Consider the following 20,238-nt stretch of genomic DNA (forward strand, 5'->3'; position numbering starts at 1 on the left):
TAAGGACTCCGAAGGAAGTAATTTTGCTCATAATGAGCTTCAGCATTTGGTTTTGTGCTTGTACACAAGCAAACCAGTCTGTAAGGTGACTATCTCTGGACTTCCTAAGAAGTCTGGAGCTGTGTAAAATGCTTTACCCAATTCTTAGGTGAGCTAATTCCACAGACCCTCCCTGGTTCACTCCTCTGGTCAGCCAGTAAGATGCACCCGGTACTTCCAATGAGACCATGAGGGTCATAGATTATTTGCCTCCCTAGCTTCTAATCACTCAGGAAATTTTTCTTTTGGCTTTCAGAAGTGATAATTATCTTGAATCTCAAGGTCAAAATAACATACAAACATAGGTACAATACTAGACAAGCAATCACAAGGACCACACAATGCTTTGCATATACACCTTTAAGGAGACATGATAAAAAATGCGTGCCTCCCTTGTAGTTTCTCCATCACTTTCTGGAATGTTTGTGAGGATGAATGACTTCTACCCACTTTCATTTTATTCTGATATAATATCACTTTCCAGTTGTTTGATAAGGCAGATAAGAGTCGGAATCAGTAAATGTTAGGTTATGAACCTGAAAGAGATCTTAACATTCTCATTTATGGTGTTTCCACACCCAAGCAAGAGATTTTAACCGAATATATCCTTTGTTGGATAAGGTTAGTCCCACCATGATAGTGACCTATTTTCAGTGGAGATCTGAGGTGATATTTCTAGTACTAGATGAAATTTGGCCAGGGAATTGGGGAACTTCCCCTACTCTTTTCAACAGTTGCTGTGGGATCTTATATATCCATCTGAGCTACCATCAACTCGAGCAGGTAATACGTCAGTTTAATATCTCATCTGAAGGACAACACATTCAGGACTGCAGCACTACCCTAATCCTGCACTGCAGTGCCAGCAACCCAGTCACCTGGAACGGGAACAGAACCCACAGCTTTCTGGTCTTGCAGCACCAAAAGCGAGTATGCTACCTGTTGTACCACTAGCACTGCAGTAACTTCATCTCTTCAGTATTTTTGTAATTTGTCAGCAGAACAAGTCAGCTGCACACTTCTATCCAATGATACAGTGTTGGTCAAAACCACATATCACATGACAGTGGTCACTGCATAGGTAAACTGACCACATCATAGATGTCAGTGGTAATTTCGCACAGAAGCTAACCACACTTTAGATGACAATAGTCACAGCAGGGGTAAGCTAACTAAAAAGGGTTTGAAAATTAGTTAATTTACCTGGTAAACAAAAGTAAGATAAATAAATAAAGCTAACTACATGTTAGATGGCCACAGAGACTGCAGGAGTAGGCAAGCTTTTCCCCCAGGAGCAGTAACCTCAGACCCGGTTATATCAAGTAGGCTGGTGCAAGGGGTGAATAGAAAACAGTTATACAGCTGAGCCAGGTATGGAAATAAGGAACATAAGAAAAGCTGGTGTTGGAACGCAGAAGTCCAGAAAATCATCAAAAGAAGGGAGTGCTGGAAAAAGTGGAGAATGAAAGACAGATCAGGCTAAGAAGGAATATTGGTTGGCTAACAAACTGGGTAAGAGAAGTCACAATAACACAAAACAAGGTATCAGATACACTCTACAAGCTACTGAAAAATGACTTAGCAGATGGTGCAAAGAAACTCCATCAGGTTGCAAGACAGACAAAGAAAGATAAAGAAGAGAGTCATCAGACACCTTTCATGAGGGATGCCATCAACTACCTACTTACCCATCCAAACGACATACAGATAGATGGAAGAAGTACTTCCAGCAACTTCTGAATGCAGAAAATCCTATAGAACTGCACAGTGCCAGACACAACCTGCAATGAAAAAGAAAGACCCCCACCTCTTGAAGAAGTAAGAACAGCACTAAGGAGAAAAAAGTCAGAGAAACCAGCAGGCTCAGATGGGGGTCACAGAAGATATAATCAAGAAGCTTGGTGAGTTAGTTGAGAAATGGCACCCACCTGCAGTATGAAGAGAAAGGCAATATCAGACGACTGCAGAATAAGCATTCTAGTGCCAGGGTACAGGAACAAAGGGGGCATTCACAAATGTGGGTAGTACAGGGGTATCAAACTCCTGTCACACTGCAAGAAAATACCAGAGAGGGTGATTGATAAACAAATGCGCAGTGCAGCAGAAAGTACGGTGGGAGATGAGCAGTTTGGAATCAGATCAGGACTCAGCACAACCATCACAACGTTGGAAGTGAGAAACATTGATGAGAAGAAGCTGGAGACGATGAAAGAGTTCTGCTGGGTAATCCTAGACTTGCAAAAAGCATGTGACAAGGTCCAAAGAAAGCAGATTTGAGCAGTCCTGTGACGGATTCAAGTTCCAGAAAAGCTGACAGAACTGGTGCAGGTTAATTACAAGGACCCAATGATATAAGTAGAAGAGCGTTTGGTCTCACAGAAGATTTCCTAGTGGAAGTGGGTGTGCACTGGAATTCAGCTTTGTCCTCACTGCCTGTTCATATTGGTGATAGACTATATTAGTAAGCAGGTCTGAAGGGACAAAACAAAAAGCTGCTACATGTAGATGATGTGACATTACAGGCAGAGTCTGAACAGGAACTTCTTCAGCAAATGGTAAGGAAATGGAATGCAGAACTGAAGGTACTTGGGATGAAACAGACCACAGACAAGAGAGATGTCATGGCAACACATGGAGGAAATCAAAAGAAGTTGAAAATTGATAACAGAAAGGAAAGCAGAGGAACAGGTGAAAAAGCTTTAAGTCTCTGGGAGAAGAATGGAGATCTGAACGAGGAGATCACAGATAGAACGAGAGGCACTATGGAGGTCTGAACGAGGAGATCAAAGATAGAACGAGAGGCACTATGGAGGTCTGAATGAGGAGATCAAAGATAGAATGAGAGGCACTATGGAGGTCTGAACGAGGAGATCAAAGATAGAACGAGAGGCACTATGGAGGTCTGAACGAGGAGATCAAAGATAGAACGAGAGGCACTATGGAGGTCTGAACGAGGAGATCAAAGATAGAACGAGAGGCACTATGGAGGTCTGAACGAGGAGATCAAAGATAGAATGAGAGGCACTATGGAGGTCTGAACGAGGAGATCAAAGATAGAACGAGAGGCACTATGGAGGTCTGAACGAGGAGATCAAAGATAGAATGAGAGGCACTATGGAGGTCTGAACGAGGAGATCAAAGATAGAACGAGAGGCACTATGGAGGTCTGAACGAGGAGATCAAAGATAGAATGAGAGGCACTATGGATGTCTGAACGAGGAGATCAAAGATAGAACGAGAGGCACTGTGGAGGTCTGAACGAGGAGATCAAAGATAGAACGAGAGGCACTATGGAGGTCTGAACGAGGAGATCAAAGATAGAATGAGAGGCACTATGGAGGTCTGAACGAGGAGATCAAAGATAGAATGAGTGGCACTATGGAGGTCTGAACGAGGAGATCAATGATAGAACGAGAGGCACTATGGAGGTTTGAACGAGGAGATCAAAGATAGAATAAGAGGCACTATGGAGGTCTGAACGAGGAGATCAAAGATAGAACGAGAGGCTGTATGGAGGTCTGAATGAGGAGATCAAAGATAGAACGAGAGGCACTATGGAGGTCTGAACGAGGAGATCAAAGATAGAACGAGAGGCACTATGGAGGTCTGAACAAGGAGATCAAAGATAGAATGAGAGGCACTATGGAGGTCTGAACGAGGAGATCAAAGATAGAACGAGAGGCACTATGGAGGTCTGAACGAGGAGATCAAAGATAGAACGAGAGGCACTATGGAGGTCTGAACGAGGAGATCAAAGATAGAACGAGAGGCACTATGGAGGTCTGAACGAAGAGATCAAAGATAGAACGAGAGGCACTATGGAGGTCTGAACGAGGAGATCAAAGATAGAACGAGAGGCACTATGGAGGTCTGAACAAGGAGATCAAAGATAGAACAAGAGGCACTATGGAGGTCTGAACGAGGAGATCAAAGATAGAACAAGAGGCACTATGGAGGTCTGAATGAGGAGATCAAAGATAGAACGAGAGGCACTATGGAGGTCTGAATGAAGAGATCAAAGATAGAACGAGAGGCACTATGGAGGTCTGAACGAGGAGATCAGAGACAGAACGAGAGGCACTATGGAGGTCTGAACGAGGAGATCAGAGACAGAACGAGAGGCACTATGGAGGTCTGAACGAGGAGATCAAAGATAGAACGAGAGGCACTATGGAGGTCTGAACGAGGAGATCAAAGATAGAATGAGAGGCACTGCAGCCAATTGCCAGATAGTGTCATGGGTAGTGTGTGACAAATGAATACCAAAGTGTCTGAAAAGTAAGGTGTACAAAACTGTGGTGCAACCAGTACTATGGCATGGTACATAAACCTGGGCAGTAAAGGCACAGCAGATGAGGAAGCAAGAGGTGATGAAGATGATGTGCCAGAGACGGGTAGTAGGATGCACACTGTGGGGCAGATGAAGAAATACAAACATCACAGCAGAAGCCAAATTAGCTCACATTGTACAAAAGGTCAAAGAGAACAGATCGTGGTGGTCTGGGCATGCATGCAAGAAAGCAGAGTATAATCTGGCGACGAAGGCAAGAGGAAACAAGGGCATTCAGCAAACAGATGGCTGGTCTGCATTAGTGACGACCTAAACCAGTCAAGCATAACCAAAAGAGTGGCACTGAATCACAAAGGATGGAGGCAGCTGATATGACACCCTGACCCGTGAAGATATGCGATATTTCTGTATGTACATTAATATTTCCTAAATCAAGTGACTTACACCTACTGAACAGCATCAGAAGAAACCTCAGATGACCTTGATATTTGCATTATAATGTGTACATACTGAGATATACTCAATGTTGTTTACATCGTTAATTATACAAATAAACACAATTTTACATACTTCTGTAAATAGTTCTGAATAAGCACTTAGAAAGAAATTTCTTGCTGTCATCTGAAAGCTCAGGTCTGCTGAACAAATGTGCTTAGGACACAGTTTCCAATATGTGAAAAGCTGTTTGTGAAACTTTTAAAAAAATACATATACATCTGGATTTTTGTGCATTACAATACATTACACTGTTGATGTAAAGGCTGTGAAAGACCTGCCAATTACCACTGTAAATATTTTTTATTGATAACATTGCTGCCTGTACCTTTTTAATAGCATGTACTGCTCAGAAGAGTTTGTCTTGTGTTTTTAATTTGATTTTTTCAGAAAAATGCTTTTAAATCTAAGAACGTGTGCAGGTTGTCAGAGCTGTGACATTCCATGGCTGAGCGGTAAAAGTTAAAATACTTGTCAGAATAAGTAGGCAGTGATGGAGCATATTTAAGCTGAAACTTAACGAGCATTTCACCCCTTAAACAATCAGAACAGCAGCCCTGACAACCACCCCTTTTCCTACCAAAAGGCATGAGTATCCCTCCATAGGTTCATAGGTAGGTACTAGGCTATCTGCCCTGGGGCCTATACAAGCCCAGCCAAAAAGGTACCCTGGCTTTTGCCACCCAAGAAAATTATATAGGTTCATAGAAATAGTCAGCCCTTGCAAGCCTCAAACCCAGGATCATACACACTATAGCCAAAGTACTTTACCACTAAGCCATTTGAGATGTCCAATGTCATACACTGGTTTAGAAACTGCAATTTAAATGTGGAAACCTATTTATTCCGAACAGAGACAACAAACAGTGACAGACAAGCGTCAGCGTGATCAACAGAGTGTAAAGGAATCGTAGCCTTACTTAAAATGAAATACTAGACATGCAAAAACCCACAACTCACTCATTCTTTATATTTCACTGCAAAATTCAGCCAAACGGACTATCACAAGCGTACTAAGCATTAAACAGTTTACATATGTCAAAAAGAATGAAGTCTACATTTAGGCATTTAGATAATGTGCTACAGATTTACAAATACATTTGCTTACCTCTCCTTCGGTAACAATTTTATTCACAACCATTTTATCTAGTTGCCTCGTTATGTGTATCTTGCGATCCAAAGGATGTTCCTTTAGCTAGAAAAGGGGAAAGAACAGTTACTAGGGAGAAGGTAGTATTAGTTACAAGTAAACTTTTTTCCTCCATTTTGGGGAATGGGCTGAGAAGTGAATCCTTAAAAAGTAACATATCTGACTCAAACAGTGCAGTAAATAAGATATAAGAAAAAGATTCAGTCTTCCTGTCCACATAAGGTCTTCCTCTGATGCTAACCCGAAGAAAGTGCTGTGCAATGTGAAATCCCAACCATTCTTCCATTTGTCCAATCTATGTTTTTCATTCTTTTTCTCTTTACTTTTACCTAAGTGGGGAATGAAGCATACTACGTGATAAGTAGTGTTATTAATGATTTTCTGGCAGCAGACTGGTAACTGCTGTTACTGCAGAGAGGAGAACACATTGCTGCACAGCAGACATTCTCAGCACTGTAGTCTGCTTCAATGTACGACTTCATACTCTTTCAGTAGCAGGTTTTCTAGTTATTTTACCTTGCAGGCTGCAATCACATTTTTACTCCTACAATTAATTTATAGTGTATATTTAAGCGGTTCTCCATGGTCAGGGTTGAAAGTCAGTCACTTGCATCATTCCATGGCTGTAGTACCCCGAATGCTTATATGCACCCCACAAAGCACTGGCACTTGTGTAATGAGGAAGCACCTTATCCAGACAGACAGTACTAGGCATATTATGTAGCTGTTGTTTTAAGTACATGCAGTTTGGGTGCTGAGTGCTATTAATTACTGGCCATAGGGTTGACACTGAAGGCTATAAAATTCATAAACAAAATAAAAAGCACTACTTGCATTAATTTTATACAACGTCAGTATCTGATAGCATGTAAAACTTCTCCAAACCCAACACTTCAATCACGTAAAATGAAAGTGTTACTCACTGCATTGTTAATGTTATAGTGCAGTAACTGACAGTTAAACAGTGCAGTTAATACATTCTGCTCCACCCTGAAGAGACATGAAACACACTAGTGGAGTTCACATCAACTGAGGGTGAAGGACAAGTGACTGTGACCAACAGTTGGGGTTAAAAATGATGACTGCAACTTATGCAAAACACAACATACAGCATGACCTTCAGCTAATACTACTCTTACTTAGCCTGGCAGTGACCGCAAGTTTTTTAAAACTATTGATTAGGCACACCTGGGGTACTGCCTATGTTCCTTATGGAATAGCAGCAATCTGTAAGATACTCAAAGGTACTCAATGTTCACAGGCACAAATCCATGACATCCTGTTGCCCCTAGGGGCCATACAGTGGGTAAAACCGAGTTATACTGACTAGGATTGTAAGGACTCAAGCATTAACCTAGTAAGCTCCTATGAGCCTATGATTACAAGCGTTTAACCCAGTGTATCATAGCTTACTTTTCTTTACTGCACCCTTTCCTTTATACTGACCACTACTCTATTTTTCTTCAACTTAAGATACTCATTCATAGTTTTCAGTCCTACTTTGTGCACCTATGTTTACATCATCCTCTATTTATTTCCCTTTTTTTCCGCACCTTTATTCTTTTCAGGTACACTACTTCACCTTGGTCTCTTCTCTTGTCTACCTCTCACTGTGTTTAAATATCCTCTTTAACCTGCAAGAAGTTTGGATGTTTATCCAGTTGTATATGACTGTAATTTTAACTAAATCATTTTTGCTGTAAGTTTCTTTCCTTAAAATAAATGTATTTAGTTCATTGATTTCCAACTGGTAACCATTCAAAATGTCAGGACCCACTACAGCGAGTCTGGAAACACAGAGAATGAATGGATGAAAGATAGGACTTCTGTATACCACATCTGAAATGCCATTTCTTTGAATATTCCCTTTTCTCTGAGGTGTGGCAATCTTAGAGTTGGTATACACAACTTTGGGGTGTGAAGGGAGGCTGCTTAAAAAAGTTTTAAGCAGAACAGCAATTTTTGAAATTCACTCTTCTCTAGGTTTTTGATCTTTTTTTATTTTGGCTTTTAGGCAATCGGCATTTTGAGAACAGACATTTCAATAGGGAGCCTTTGTAATTCCTATAGACTGAAGGTGGATTTTATTTACATTTCTATAGAGCATTTTTCCCCAGGTCACTGCTGAAAATGGGTTATGATAGCGCAGTAGGATTTTTGCAATAATTAAATTTAAATTGCAATAATTAAATTTAAATGACAGTGCTCAAGCATGTGTTTCAACCTCCAGATGGGGAAATTAAGGACAACACCTTTCAAAATCAGACACAGCAGACCAAAACCAGGAATACCTAAACAACATACAATCCACATGGTTTACCTTTACAACACAGAATCACAGTGGTGCGGTTGCTCATATGAGCGAATCGTAACCACGAAAATCAAAACAGCGACAATTTTAAATGTTCAAAAATCAGCAAATCGAAAAGCAGATTCACTGATTTTGAACATAAATGTTGAAACAAAAATGTAATGATGTGTAAAGCAGGGGGGTAAGCCCCACTGCCCCCCTCCACCCCTCAACTTTAATATTCTAACTCCGAGATCACACTACAGTGGGGAAAGGGACCATTTTCCAATCCCCACTATAGTGCAATCCGCCCCAAAATGCCGAATGTGCAATGAGTGAATGGCACTGTGCATTCGCTTATTGCACATTCAAACCTTTTTGCGTTCGACGTTTACAAACTTTACAAAGTCCTTTCGCACATCTGCTGTTCTCCCGTGTGCAAAACACACACATGAAGGTAAACCAATCTACATATCCAGTGGTTTATACAGATCATCCCATTTACATTAGGTATTTGGGTACTAGAAGTAACCACAATTATAAAATAACTGACAGGGACAGGCTGAGGCATAAAGGATGCCTGTCCAATACCCATGGAAAACCAGAAGAGTACACTCCTACTCAGGAGTCAGTTTTAAAACTTCCTACCTATGCACAACAAGGAACAGGGCTTAAAGACCTTAAAATGACACTTACAATGTTTCTTATTTCTACTTCCATTTCAATAAATCCTTGCAGTCCTTCACTACTTTTATAGCTCCCCTTGATTTTTTGATATGCAGCCTCTTGGCTCTTGTGCTCTGTTTTTTCCTCCTTCCCTGTCAAGCTATACAAAGCCACCTAAACGCTGAGTAAACCGACAAGACAGCCATCTTTGAGTACATTTAGCTACTCTGACATACTAGAAGCTCTGTCCCTCTACTTTCTGTTATATAGGCCCTTGAGGGGTGATCCATGCCATGAATGACACAGCACCCTTTGAATTACTATACCTAAACATAACCAATGGTAAAGCCCCTCTAGAGAACTAAATCTGTGCTAATTACCACATCAAACATCAGATGGAGTGACCGGCACCCAATCCAACATATCCAGAACAGGCTGCCTTTACATATGAAGCACGGCACTTCCCTCGTCTGGATCCTACTCCAATGTTGTACAGGATAAAGTCCAAACTAAAACCCAGATGACCCATGTTTGATTCACACACACACTGGAGCCGGAGGGAGTGGAGTGGGAGTATAGAAGTGATTGGCATATGACTCACTGCTTGGACAAAAGCAAGTGGGAGGTCTAGGTAGTGCAAACCACTATGTCCAGACCAGAAGGATGTGCTGCCATTGAATAGCCACATTCGATCCAACCACAAGCAAATCACCCTAGACATCCACATCCCACCGTAAACGGTGGGAAACCACCGTAAAAAATTTCTCCAAAGCCAACTTCACGCTTCTTAAGACAGAAGTGGCAAACTTCACGACACCCATGCTGATGGACAATAGAGATATGACTGCTGAATCCCATACAATTGCACTTTATAATCACATACACAAGTGCATGGATCGTGAAATCCCTAACAGAACCAAGATGCTATCCTCCAAGAAAAGGAAGCCAATCTGGTGGTCCCCTGCTATAAGCAAACTCTACAACAGAAGAAAGAAACTGTTGCAAAAAAGTGTAAAATCCCATGATTGGAGGAACTCCGTGGTCAGGCTCAGTAAGAAGCTGAGATCCATCATAAAATCCTCCAAAGCTAGTTACGAAAACAAAATCACCACTGATTCTAAAGACAACCAGAAAGCATTCTATAGCTATGTCAAGAATCTCAATGGCAACACTCAGATCTGCCCTGAGTTACAGCACAATGGCACTAAATATACAAAACCAACTGATATTGCCAACATCCTGGCAGATAGGTTCAGTGCTAATTTTATCCTCTCTCATCCCCTAAAGGGCCCATCTCTATACCAGAAGAATGCAAAGTACCTGTAATCACGGCTGCACAGGTAAAAAACACACTCTCCAAAGCCAAGAACACAGCATCCATGGGACCTGACAACATCCCAGGCTGTGTTCTAGATGAACTACAGAACGAACTGGCACCCCATGGTACTAAGTACCATGTTCAATCATAGCCTCACCTCAGGCTTTGTGCCCACTGAATGGTGCACAGCAACAGTTATCCCACTCCACAAAGGGGGAGCCACCACGGGCCCCGCAAACTACCGCCCCATTAGCCTGATGAGCCTGGTCTGCAATGCTATGGAGCGTATCATCATGGAACTTATAAACAATGACATTGGTAATCTCCAAACTCTGGACCCTACCCAGTTCGGGTTGGTAAAAGGCAGATCATGTCTCCTAAACCTGACAGACTTCTTTGAAGTGGTCACCAAAGCTGTAGATGAGGGTAAGGTGGTACACACAGCCTATCTAGATCTCGCTAAGGTTTTCAACACCATCCCCCACTCTGGAATTATAGACAAACTCACTAAACTAGGTATAAATCCCTATGTCACAAGATGGATTGCCAACTGGCTCACTGACTGAACCCACACTGTGAAAGTAGCAGACTCTAAATCCAACTTCAGACCAGTGGCAAGTGGAGTACCACAAGGTTCAGTCCTAGGTCCTCTCCTGTTTGGTATCTACTTCTCTGAAGTACAGGCTAACAGAGAAGGTCTTTGGCTAATAAAGTTCGCAGATGACTGCAAACTAGGAGCCATAATCAAATCTCCTAATGATGTGGACATCCTACAAAAGGGCCTCACTGAGACAGATGCCTGGTGTCAAAGCCATAGCCTCAAGCTCAATGCCAAAAAGTGCATTGTCATCCCTTTTGGTAAAAACTCTGTACCCATGAACTACCACATAGGCGGTAGTCTACTTAACACTGAAAGTGTGATAAGAGACCTTGGGACACAGGTGGACAGTAGTCTCTCCTTTGATAATCACATCGCCACAGTAGTCAGGAAATCCTTCTACATGGCACACCTCATCACAAAAGGTTTCTCATCCAGGAAAAAAGAGGTCATTGTTTCCCTCTACTCATCACTCATTAGACCCATTATAGAGTACAACGCCCCTTTTGGTATGTACCACACAAGACATCTACAACAAATGGAAAGGCCACAGAAATCCCTCACAAAGAGGATTACCGGCCTCAAACAGATGCCCTATGCAGACTGTCTCAAAAAACTCCAGCTTTACTCTGTCACATATCACCTACTCAGAGGCGATCTCTGCCTAACATACAAAGCTATGTCAAACCCAGAGCTGTTGGACATGCTCCACATAAAGAAATCCCAATCCCTCCGAGCTACACACTCTAGGGACCTAAACCTTGTCACCGCAATAAACAGAACATGCTGGAGGGATAGATTCCTATCTCAGAGACTTCCCATACTCTGGAACAAACTACCTATCTATATCAAACAAAGCTCCTCATTAGCACTCTTCAAGAAAAATCTTGATGATTGGATGGGAGATAGGAAATTCACCCCGGGGATCACTTCTGTGGCTCTCTGCCTGACAGGGGCACAGGAAAATAATTTTCTTGGGTGGCAAAAGCCAGAGTACCATTTGGCTAGGTTTATATAGGCTCTAGGGCCAATAGCCTGGTACCTGCCAATGAACCTATGAACCTATGATTAAAGGGCAGCCATGCTGGGAAGCTTGCATGCCCCCCCTCCCAGACGACTAGCAGCATAGTGTCCTTCAAAAGCTACTAAAGGTCCTAGGAGCTCATGAGGGCAGGGGGAGAGTCTAGATGAAAACCTCTATGAGGAATGAATGGGAAACACTGATCAGAGGGGCTGATTGTCACCAGGCGGAAGAGTTTAAAAATATCTGGATGGCTGGACTGATGACCAGAAATTTTCCCAGAAAGAAAATGTACTTAATGAGGGACAATTTTTTTTAAACATTTTATTAAATTATCACTTGTGACATAAGGCAAACTGGGTCTACTTTATGCGCTCGAAAGCTGAAAAACCTGAATCCAAATAGCGCAACACGTAAAGAGCGAACTGCGAATATGTCGAACGAATGAAATCACGAAAGTGGAAATATTGAATTCGCATAGTTGGCCCATCTGCGGTACAGGTCCGTAAGTGTGCGATAGTTATGCTCCTTAGGGTTAGGGAGGGGTTAAGGTAAGTGCATAGGTAGGTAGTGTATGTAAGGTTTTGTGTAGGGTTTTGTTAAGTGTATGTGTGTGGAATATTTAGTTTGTTTGGGTATAGCTCCGTAGGGGAAGTGTGCGGTAGTTACGGACTTTAGGGTTAGGGAGGGGTTAAGGATAGTGCATAGATAGTTGTGTATGTGGGGTTTAGTGTAGGGTTAGCAGTAGGGTTTTGGAGCTTTAATTTAGGGTTAGAAGTAGGGTTTTGTTTAGTGTATATATGTGTTTTTTTTTATTGTGTTAGGGTAGTGTGTTGTGGGTGGTGGGTTGGCCAACTATTACAGTTTGAGGTTTTAAATTTTGCGCTTTAGTACGTTCGACATATTCGCGGTTCGCTCTTTCTGTGTTGTGCTATTTGGATTCGGGATTTTCGTGTTTCGAACGCATAAAGTAGACCTGGCAAACTTACACTTATATTAGTAATCAAATCATATTAACAAGTTCACATTTACAAACACTATAATAACATAAGCGATGTATAATCTAAGCAACACTACATAAATTATTCAGTTTCTGCCTTCCCTTAAACCTCATTCCTCCTCCAAATCATTTTCTGCATGTATTATTTCCACAATTTTCAAGTCTTTCTGTGTAATTTACTCCTACCCTTTTACTAAAGATCCCACTTCCTGTTCTTTTATTCTGTTACAATATCCACTACTTCAGGTATAGTTGGTTTAAATTTTGATTTCCATTTTCTAGTAATTGCTTTTTTGGTGGCCACCAGAGTTAAACTTAACAAGGGCCTTACTGGGTCTAGGCAATTCAGATCCTGCATCCCAGCTCAAAAAATCATTTCCTTAGTTACACTCATTTGCTTACCCATTATTCCTGCAACAGTACTCTGTAGGGAATTTTTAAATTCTGCCAACTCATTACGTTCCTAAAACATATGTTCCTAGATACCTCTTTCTTCCTCATCACAGCTCCAACATTTGCCATCTACCTGAGGAAAATTCTTTGAAGTCCGCTTTGGATATAAAAGTATCTCCATAGACACCCTGTCAATTATACTCTCTTAACTAATGCCTATTTATTCCAATATCTGTAGAATACTACAGAATATTTAACTATTTAGAAAAATGCTATATTGCAAAATGTATATTCCATGGAGCTGCTTTAAGTATCTACTGTTTTACCCTAGTCCCATAATTAATGAAAAACTGTTAAATTCTTATGTTTTTTCTCCTATGTGAATGTAATTCCTACTCTGTCTTAGTGAACAGACTCTTGAATAATGTATCACCTCTGTAATTGCTGTTCTTCTTATAATCTGCTATGCTTATTACTGTTATTGCTTGTATCTGTGATTTGGAGGTTTTCTCCCTGGGCCTCCGCTGAAAATGGACACGTATCCAGTCGGACTGTCCCGGTTAACAGATGTAAAATAAAATAAATAAATAAAATAATAAATCTATGCAAACATCCAGGCTAAAGCCCTACAACTTCTAGACTTTGTTGCGTATTTGAAAGCTGTGCATACATCCCCCCATTCTTTTGTTGTGAACTGCATGTCGAATTTCTCCTCCCAAACTTTTCTGACCTCCTCTGATTGACTTCTATAGTTATTGAACAATATTTTATATGCCCTACTAATTGTCCTTTTTAACAGCAGTTTCTGTTCTAGATTCAGTTGAAAACTCAACCAGTGCAGGTCTTTCTTTTAGGATTCTCCATATCCCCTTTCTCTTTGTCTATATTCAAATATCAATCCTCGCTAAGGAAGGCAATCACTAGCCTGCAATCCAAACGTCTTCTTGGCTTCTTCCGATTCTCTTCCCTTTCCTTCTCCAATTATGTGTTACCCAAATCCTGGTTCCTTTGATAGCTTCCTCCAGTAAATTCCAGCCCCATCTTGTCTACTCTCTGTACCCCTAATTGTGATCATCCCTATCGACAGAACCTCCTTTCTTCATTCCAGTGTTGATTTAGTTCTTAGTATACTTTCTACTACTTTATGGATATAATAGGATCTGCATTGAAAATCCCACTCTTTCCTGATTTCTTAAATTACCCCCCACCAACTTCATCATCATCCCTTTCCACTTTGAATTGTTGCTTTTTGCTTGTGTTATGTATTAACAGCCTTAACTGGGTAGCTCTGAGATAGCCCTTCAAATCATGTAATCCTATACCTCCTTGTTCTACTGGGAGGATCAACTAATCCCACTTGACTCTTACCATCTTCCACTCCCAAATAAAATCCTTCAACTCTTTATTAATTACTATCTACAACTTCACTGCTGTTTGATAAAAAGATGCCTGACCTGTGTATAAAACTAATAGGATTAAAATATTTTTTACTGCTTGTACCTTGCTATCCATATCCACAGGCAAGATTTAGAAGTTATGCACTTACCATAACTAGGTATCTCTGTTGTCCATTTTTATTCTTCCAAACTGATGGGTTTCGGATCCAATATCAGAGCTGACTCAGCCCCTTTCAGGCAGGTTATGTATGTGTACTCTCAGTATTAATGTTTGATATGGGTAAACACCAATCTAATATGAATGTCCTTAATAAGGTAACTGTCTTTTAGGCTTTGTTATTTTGGTGAACGCGGCATATTGATTTGTTAGTCAATTGTGATAGGTTAATGATTTTTCCTATCTATAATATGTACTTATCAAATGTGTATGCATGAGGCTTAAATGCTTGTTTAAAGGATGTCATTGCCCTTTTAAGAAAAGTTGTAGTAATTCTAATCATTGGTAATAATTGATTTATTTAATTGAATGAGTGATGATGGTTTTTGTATTTAAGGGATGGTTTTTATTGTCTGAATGTAACCTGATGAAGCGCACCGGAGTGTGCGTGAAAGCGCTCGTTTTCTTCATTAAATTGTGAGTTTTATTTCATGGTGGTTCCTTGCAGTTTATTTTCTCTTCAGTTACATGCTTCGGCGTTTGTGGTGTAAGGAACCTTTGAATGGTCGGCTTTTGTTTGCTGCTAATATTGTTGTTGTTCCTTTGCTTGGCTGACCGTTACATGATGGATGTGCCTAATATTGAATTGGACTACAATCCAGCAGGTACAGGTGGTACCGATAGTTGGAACTGTTTATTTCATCAACGGGAAAACCCGCTACTTAACCTGGATATTAAATGCGATACTCCTAAAATGGTAACCAACAGTGCGGAGAATCTACATGATTTTTACGGGTCTTTAAGGAGCTTAGAGAATGACTTATACCAGCTCTATAGACTCATATGGCAAAGAAGGCATTTGGAAGCCTGTCTTCACTTCAAGATGATTCCACGCGGCATGCGGGTTTTGTGCATGCCCAGCTATGGGGACAGCCATCCCGAACTGTTACGAAGATGGCAGCAATTGAACATCGATTTTGGTAATAAATATATCCATCTGTTAATAGATTATTTTTCCCCCATAGAGACAGACTTGATAACCAAGGTTGAAGAGCAACACAAGTGCCTTACTATGAGCTACAAAAGTGACTTTTGTGTTTCCAAAATTAATAATATGTGTAGGCAACTTACTCTTTATAGTAATAGGCTTGAGCAGATCAAGCTTAAGAAACTGAGATGTGACTGTCAAGATTTTCAGATGGGCCGTATTTTTGTTTGGCCGAGGGTTAACTATAAAAATGAACCGGAACTTGTTAACTCCTCGGCCACAATACAGTCGACAGCCACGGACTCAGCTGTGCCTACTGAACCCTCAATTGTTTGCCCTATGAATGAAGAGCATTTGGGTGACACCTCAACCCGAGAAGTTACTCTTTCCAATGCCTCCATCCCATGCAACCAACAATGTTTTACCAACAGCGAAAGTTTGGGAGCCAGACCTAAGGCTAATATTGCAATGAACTCCTATATGGCTCCTGTGTCTTTAAACTTCCCCCTCCCATACAAGAGCAGAGCGCAAGCGCGCTCAACCAGTCGGGGAAGAGGAAAGAGGATGATGTCGGGGGAAGCTTCGGAATCGAGGAGGAAAACAAGAAACTGAACTGTTTGTTTTTTAATTTAACATCTAGAACTTTTTCCACTGATGAACAGTTCATTTTGAACAAAGGTTTATCGTTTATCCCCTCTAGGGGAAGCACGCTCTCTGACACTCTGATAGCTTTACGCCTCTTTACGAGGAAATTATCACTGAAGGTACTGTTCAATGATACTATTTCAAATAATATTAGTTTGGACTATGGTTCACAGGCTTGTAAGAGAAAAAGCTGTTTTATACCACCAATGCCTAATACTGTTGAATGCTTTATGCGTTCCTGTGAGAATAATATTTATTCTTATTTTAAAGAAAAGAAACATAACGGTAGATATGTGAATCTGAGTCATATACAGAAATGCTGTTTAGATGGTCTGTCTGATGATAAAGGAATTGTCTTTAAACCAGCAGACAAAGGTGGAGGGGTTGTTGCCATGGATACCTGCTTTTATTTAGAACTAATGCAGAAGATGCTTAATAATGATATGGCTTACAAACTACTAGATAGATCAAAGGTAGAATCTATTATAAGCTATGTGCATGATACTATATATGATATGCTCATGACTAGATGCATTGATAAATCTTTGCATGATTTTCTAATAATAGATTCCCCTTTGATCCCTATAATTAAAGGGCTTCCTAAAATGCATAAAGGGGAGGATCCACCCCCTCTACGCCCTATAGTATCTGGTAGACATTGGGTAACAGAAAATGCCTCATTATATATACAATCTAAATTAGGTACACTGGTTAATACAATTCCTACTATCTTAAAAAATACGTATGATCTTTTATATGACCTGGAACATGATACAATAAGGAATAACATATGTAGAGACACTTTAATGGTAACGCTGGATATTAAAAATTTATTTACCAGCATACCTAATGATTATGGCCTTGATGCCATAAGAACTTGTCTTGTTGAATATGGGACCATGGATAGTAATGAACAAATGACAATTTGTTGTCTGCTTGATCTAGTTTTAAATAATAACATCTTTTTATTTGAAAACCAAATATATGCTCAAACATGGGGAGTGGCTATGGGCACTCCCTGTGCTAATGCATATGCTAATTTGGCAATCTATCAATGGGAGAAAGACTTCATCTTCAATGATGCAAGGTTTAAGAACGTCATTTTGTATAGGCGATTTGTAGACGACATTCTGTTGTTTTGGAATGGTGGCCCAGACTCATTACATGAATTTATACTCTACATGGAATTTACTACTTCGTTCCGAAGTTTCACATATGAATTTTCAACCCTAAGTGTGAATTTTCTAGACATTACCATCATGAAGCAGTTTGATAACAGCATAGCCACTACACTATATAAGAAACCATGTTGGAAAAACAGTATCCTGCACTTTCATAGTTTGCATCCACGCTACATTTTTCGTAACATCGTAAAAGGCCAAATAATCAGAATACTCAGGCTCTGTAGTAATGAACAGGATGCCTTGAGGTTGATAGAATGTCAGAAGAAATGTTTCATTGATAGGGGATACCCATTAAACATGATTAATAAAATAATTGAAACAGTACTTGAAACTTCCACCTATAAGAAGAGAAGAGGTTATACCCATCATTTAGGAAGGAATGAAAAACATTTAGCCTTTGGAGTTAAATATACTAATGATGTGGAACACATTATTAAGATTATTAAGAGTAATTGGAAAATTTTGCTCCTTGACCCCTTGTTGTTACAGATAGTTGGGAAAGAGCCTGTTTTTAGATTTAGTAATTGTCTAAACCTCAAGAGGTTATTATGCAAGGAAAGGATGGACATTCAGCCTGTTGACATTAGAGCTAAATATAAAACAGGTACTTATCCTTGCAAAAAATGCTCCACATGTAAATACATATCTACATCTCAAGACTTTGAAATTCCAGTTATAAGCATGGCTTTCAAACCAACATTTTATGCCACCTGTGACACCCGTAATGTTATATACTTGGCCACATGTAATATGTGTGATGCATATTATGTAGGGATGACCTCACGTAGGTTTAGAGATCGCATATATAACCACACTTATGACATTAGGAAAAATAATCTTACCAATGCCTTGGCCAAGCACTGTTATAACTGTCCTCAACATGGGTTTAGTTTCAGAGTAATCCAGGTAGTGAACTACAATAGAAGGGAAGGAGACCATCTAGGTACACTTGAACTATGTGAGCTAAGATGGATTTTAAATTTAAAAGCCCACATAGAACCAGGACTCAATTCCACTCTTAGTATTCGACCGGCGCTTTTAGGGTCTGTATGATGTAATCATATTGAATTGTTAAACAGTTCTGAATATATCATATTTTATTTAGATGGTAGGTTGATACACACTCATGTTCATAATTTTAATTTAATTAGTAACCAAATGTTTACATATGCCTTAGCTAGGCTATTTTTTATATATAATTTCTTGATATGGTATATATTTTGATTGCCTTATGCATAGTTTAGTATGTATACACCAGTAACATGAATAAATTTGAATATGCATTTGGATGATACCAATAAATATATATACATATACATAACATGGCATTTTTTATGCTTTCAAGGCAGGCTTTACATATACTATCTAAGATAGTATGACATCATATTGCTTTAAGCGATCAGGTTTTAAACAAACGGAATCATTTTTACTGTTTTTCAATAAGAGTGATTATGGATATTTGATGTATACTCACTCATATGATTTTGTTTATGTTTTTAAATTTGATACTATGTGTCTACTTTGGGATAGCAATGACACTATGTTATCTTAAGCGAACAGATTTTAAACAAAGTGGAACTATATTTGTATTTCTATTTAAATAAGCGTAATTCTAGATACCGGAAGTCAAGCCTTTCAGGCAGGTTATGTATGTGTACACTCAGTATTAATGTTTGATATGGGTAAACACCAATCTAATATGAATGTCCTTAATAAGGTAACCGTCTTTTAGGCTTTGTTATTTTGGTGAACGCGGCATATTGATTTGTTAGTCAATTGTGATAGGTTAATGATTTTTCCTATCTGTAATATGTACTTATCAAATGTGTATGCATGAGGCTTAAATGCTTGTTTAAAGGATGTCATTGCCCTTTTAAGAAAAGTTGTAGTAATTCTAATCATTGGTAATAATTGATTTATTTAATTGAATGAGTGATGATGGTTTTTGTATTTAAGGGATGGTTTTTATTGTCTGAATGTAACCTGATGAAGCGCACCGGAGTGTGTGTGAAAGCGCTCGTTTTCTTCATTAAATTGTGAGTTTTATTTCATGGTGGTTCCTTGCAGTTTATTTTCTCTTCAGTATACTTTCTACTACTTTATGGATATAATAGGATCTGCATTGAAAATCCCACTCTTTCCTGATTTCTTAAATTACCCCCCACCAATTTCATCATCATCCCTTTCCACTTTGAATTGTTGCTTTTTGCTTGTGTTATGTATAACAGCCTTAACTGGGTAGCTCTGAGATAGCCCTTCAAATCATGTAATCCTAAACCTCCTTGTTCTACTGGGAGGATCAACTAATCCCACTTGACTCTTACCCTCCTCCACTCCCAAATAAAATCCTTCAACTCTTTATTAATTACTATCTACAACTTCACTGCTGTTTGATAAAAAGATGCCTGACCTGTGTATAAAACTAATAGGATTAAAATATTTTTTACTGCTTGTACCTTGCTATCCATATCCACAGGCAAGATTTAGAAGTTATGTACTTACCATAACTAGGTATCTCTGTTGTCCATTTTTATTCTTCCAAACTGATGGGTTTCGGATCCAATATCAGAGCTGACTCAGCCCCTTTCTAAACCTTTAAGATCCAA

General features: G+C 39.7%; 1 protein-coding gene across 1 annotated transcript in view; it reads right to left on the reverse strand.

Moving 5' to 3' along the window:
- Positions 1-20,238, reverse strand: part of LOC122804745 (ciliogenesis associated TTC17 interacting protein) — a 2,188,718-nt gene that overhangs the window by 1,687,043 nt on the left and 481,437 nt on the right. Inside the window, exon 5 of the mRNA XM_044074809.1 lies at positions 5,934-6,020. Within this exon, the coding sequence (XP_043930744.1) occupies positions 5,934-6,020 (87 nt within the window). The remainder of the gene's footprint in view (positions 1-5,933; positions 6,021-20,238) is intronic.

The sequence above is a fragment of the Protopterus annectens genome, chromosome 6.part0 (genome assembly GCF_019279795.1).
Source record: "Protopterus annectens isolate FY-2018-M chromosome 6.part0, PAN1.0, whole genome shotgun sequence".
In the NCBI taxonomy this organism is placed as follows: Eukaryota; Metazoa; Chordata; order Ceratodontiformes; family Protopteridae; genus Protopterus; species Protopterus annectens.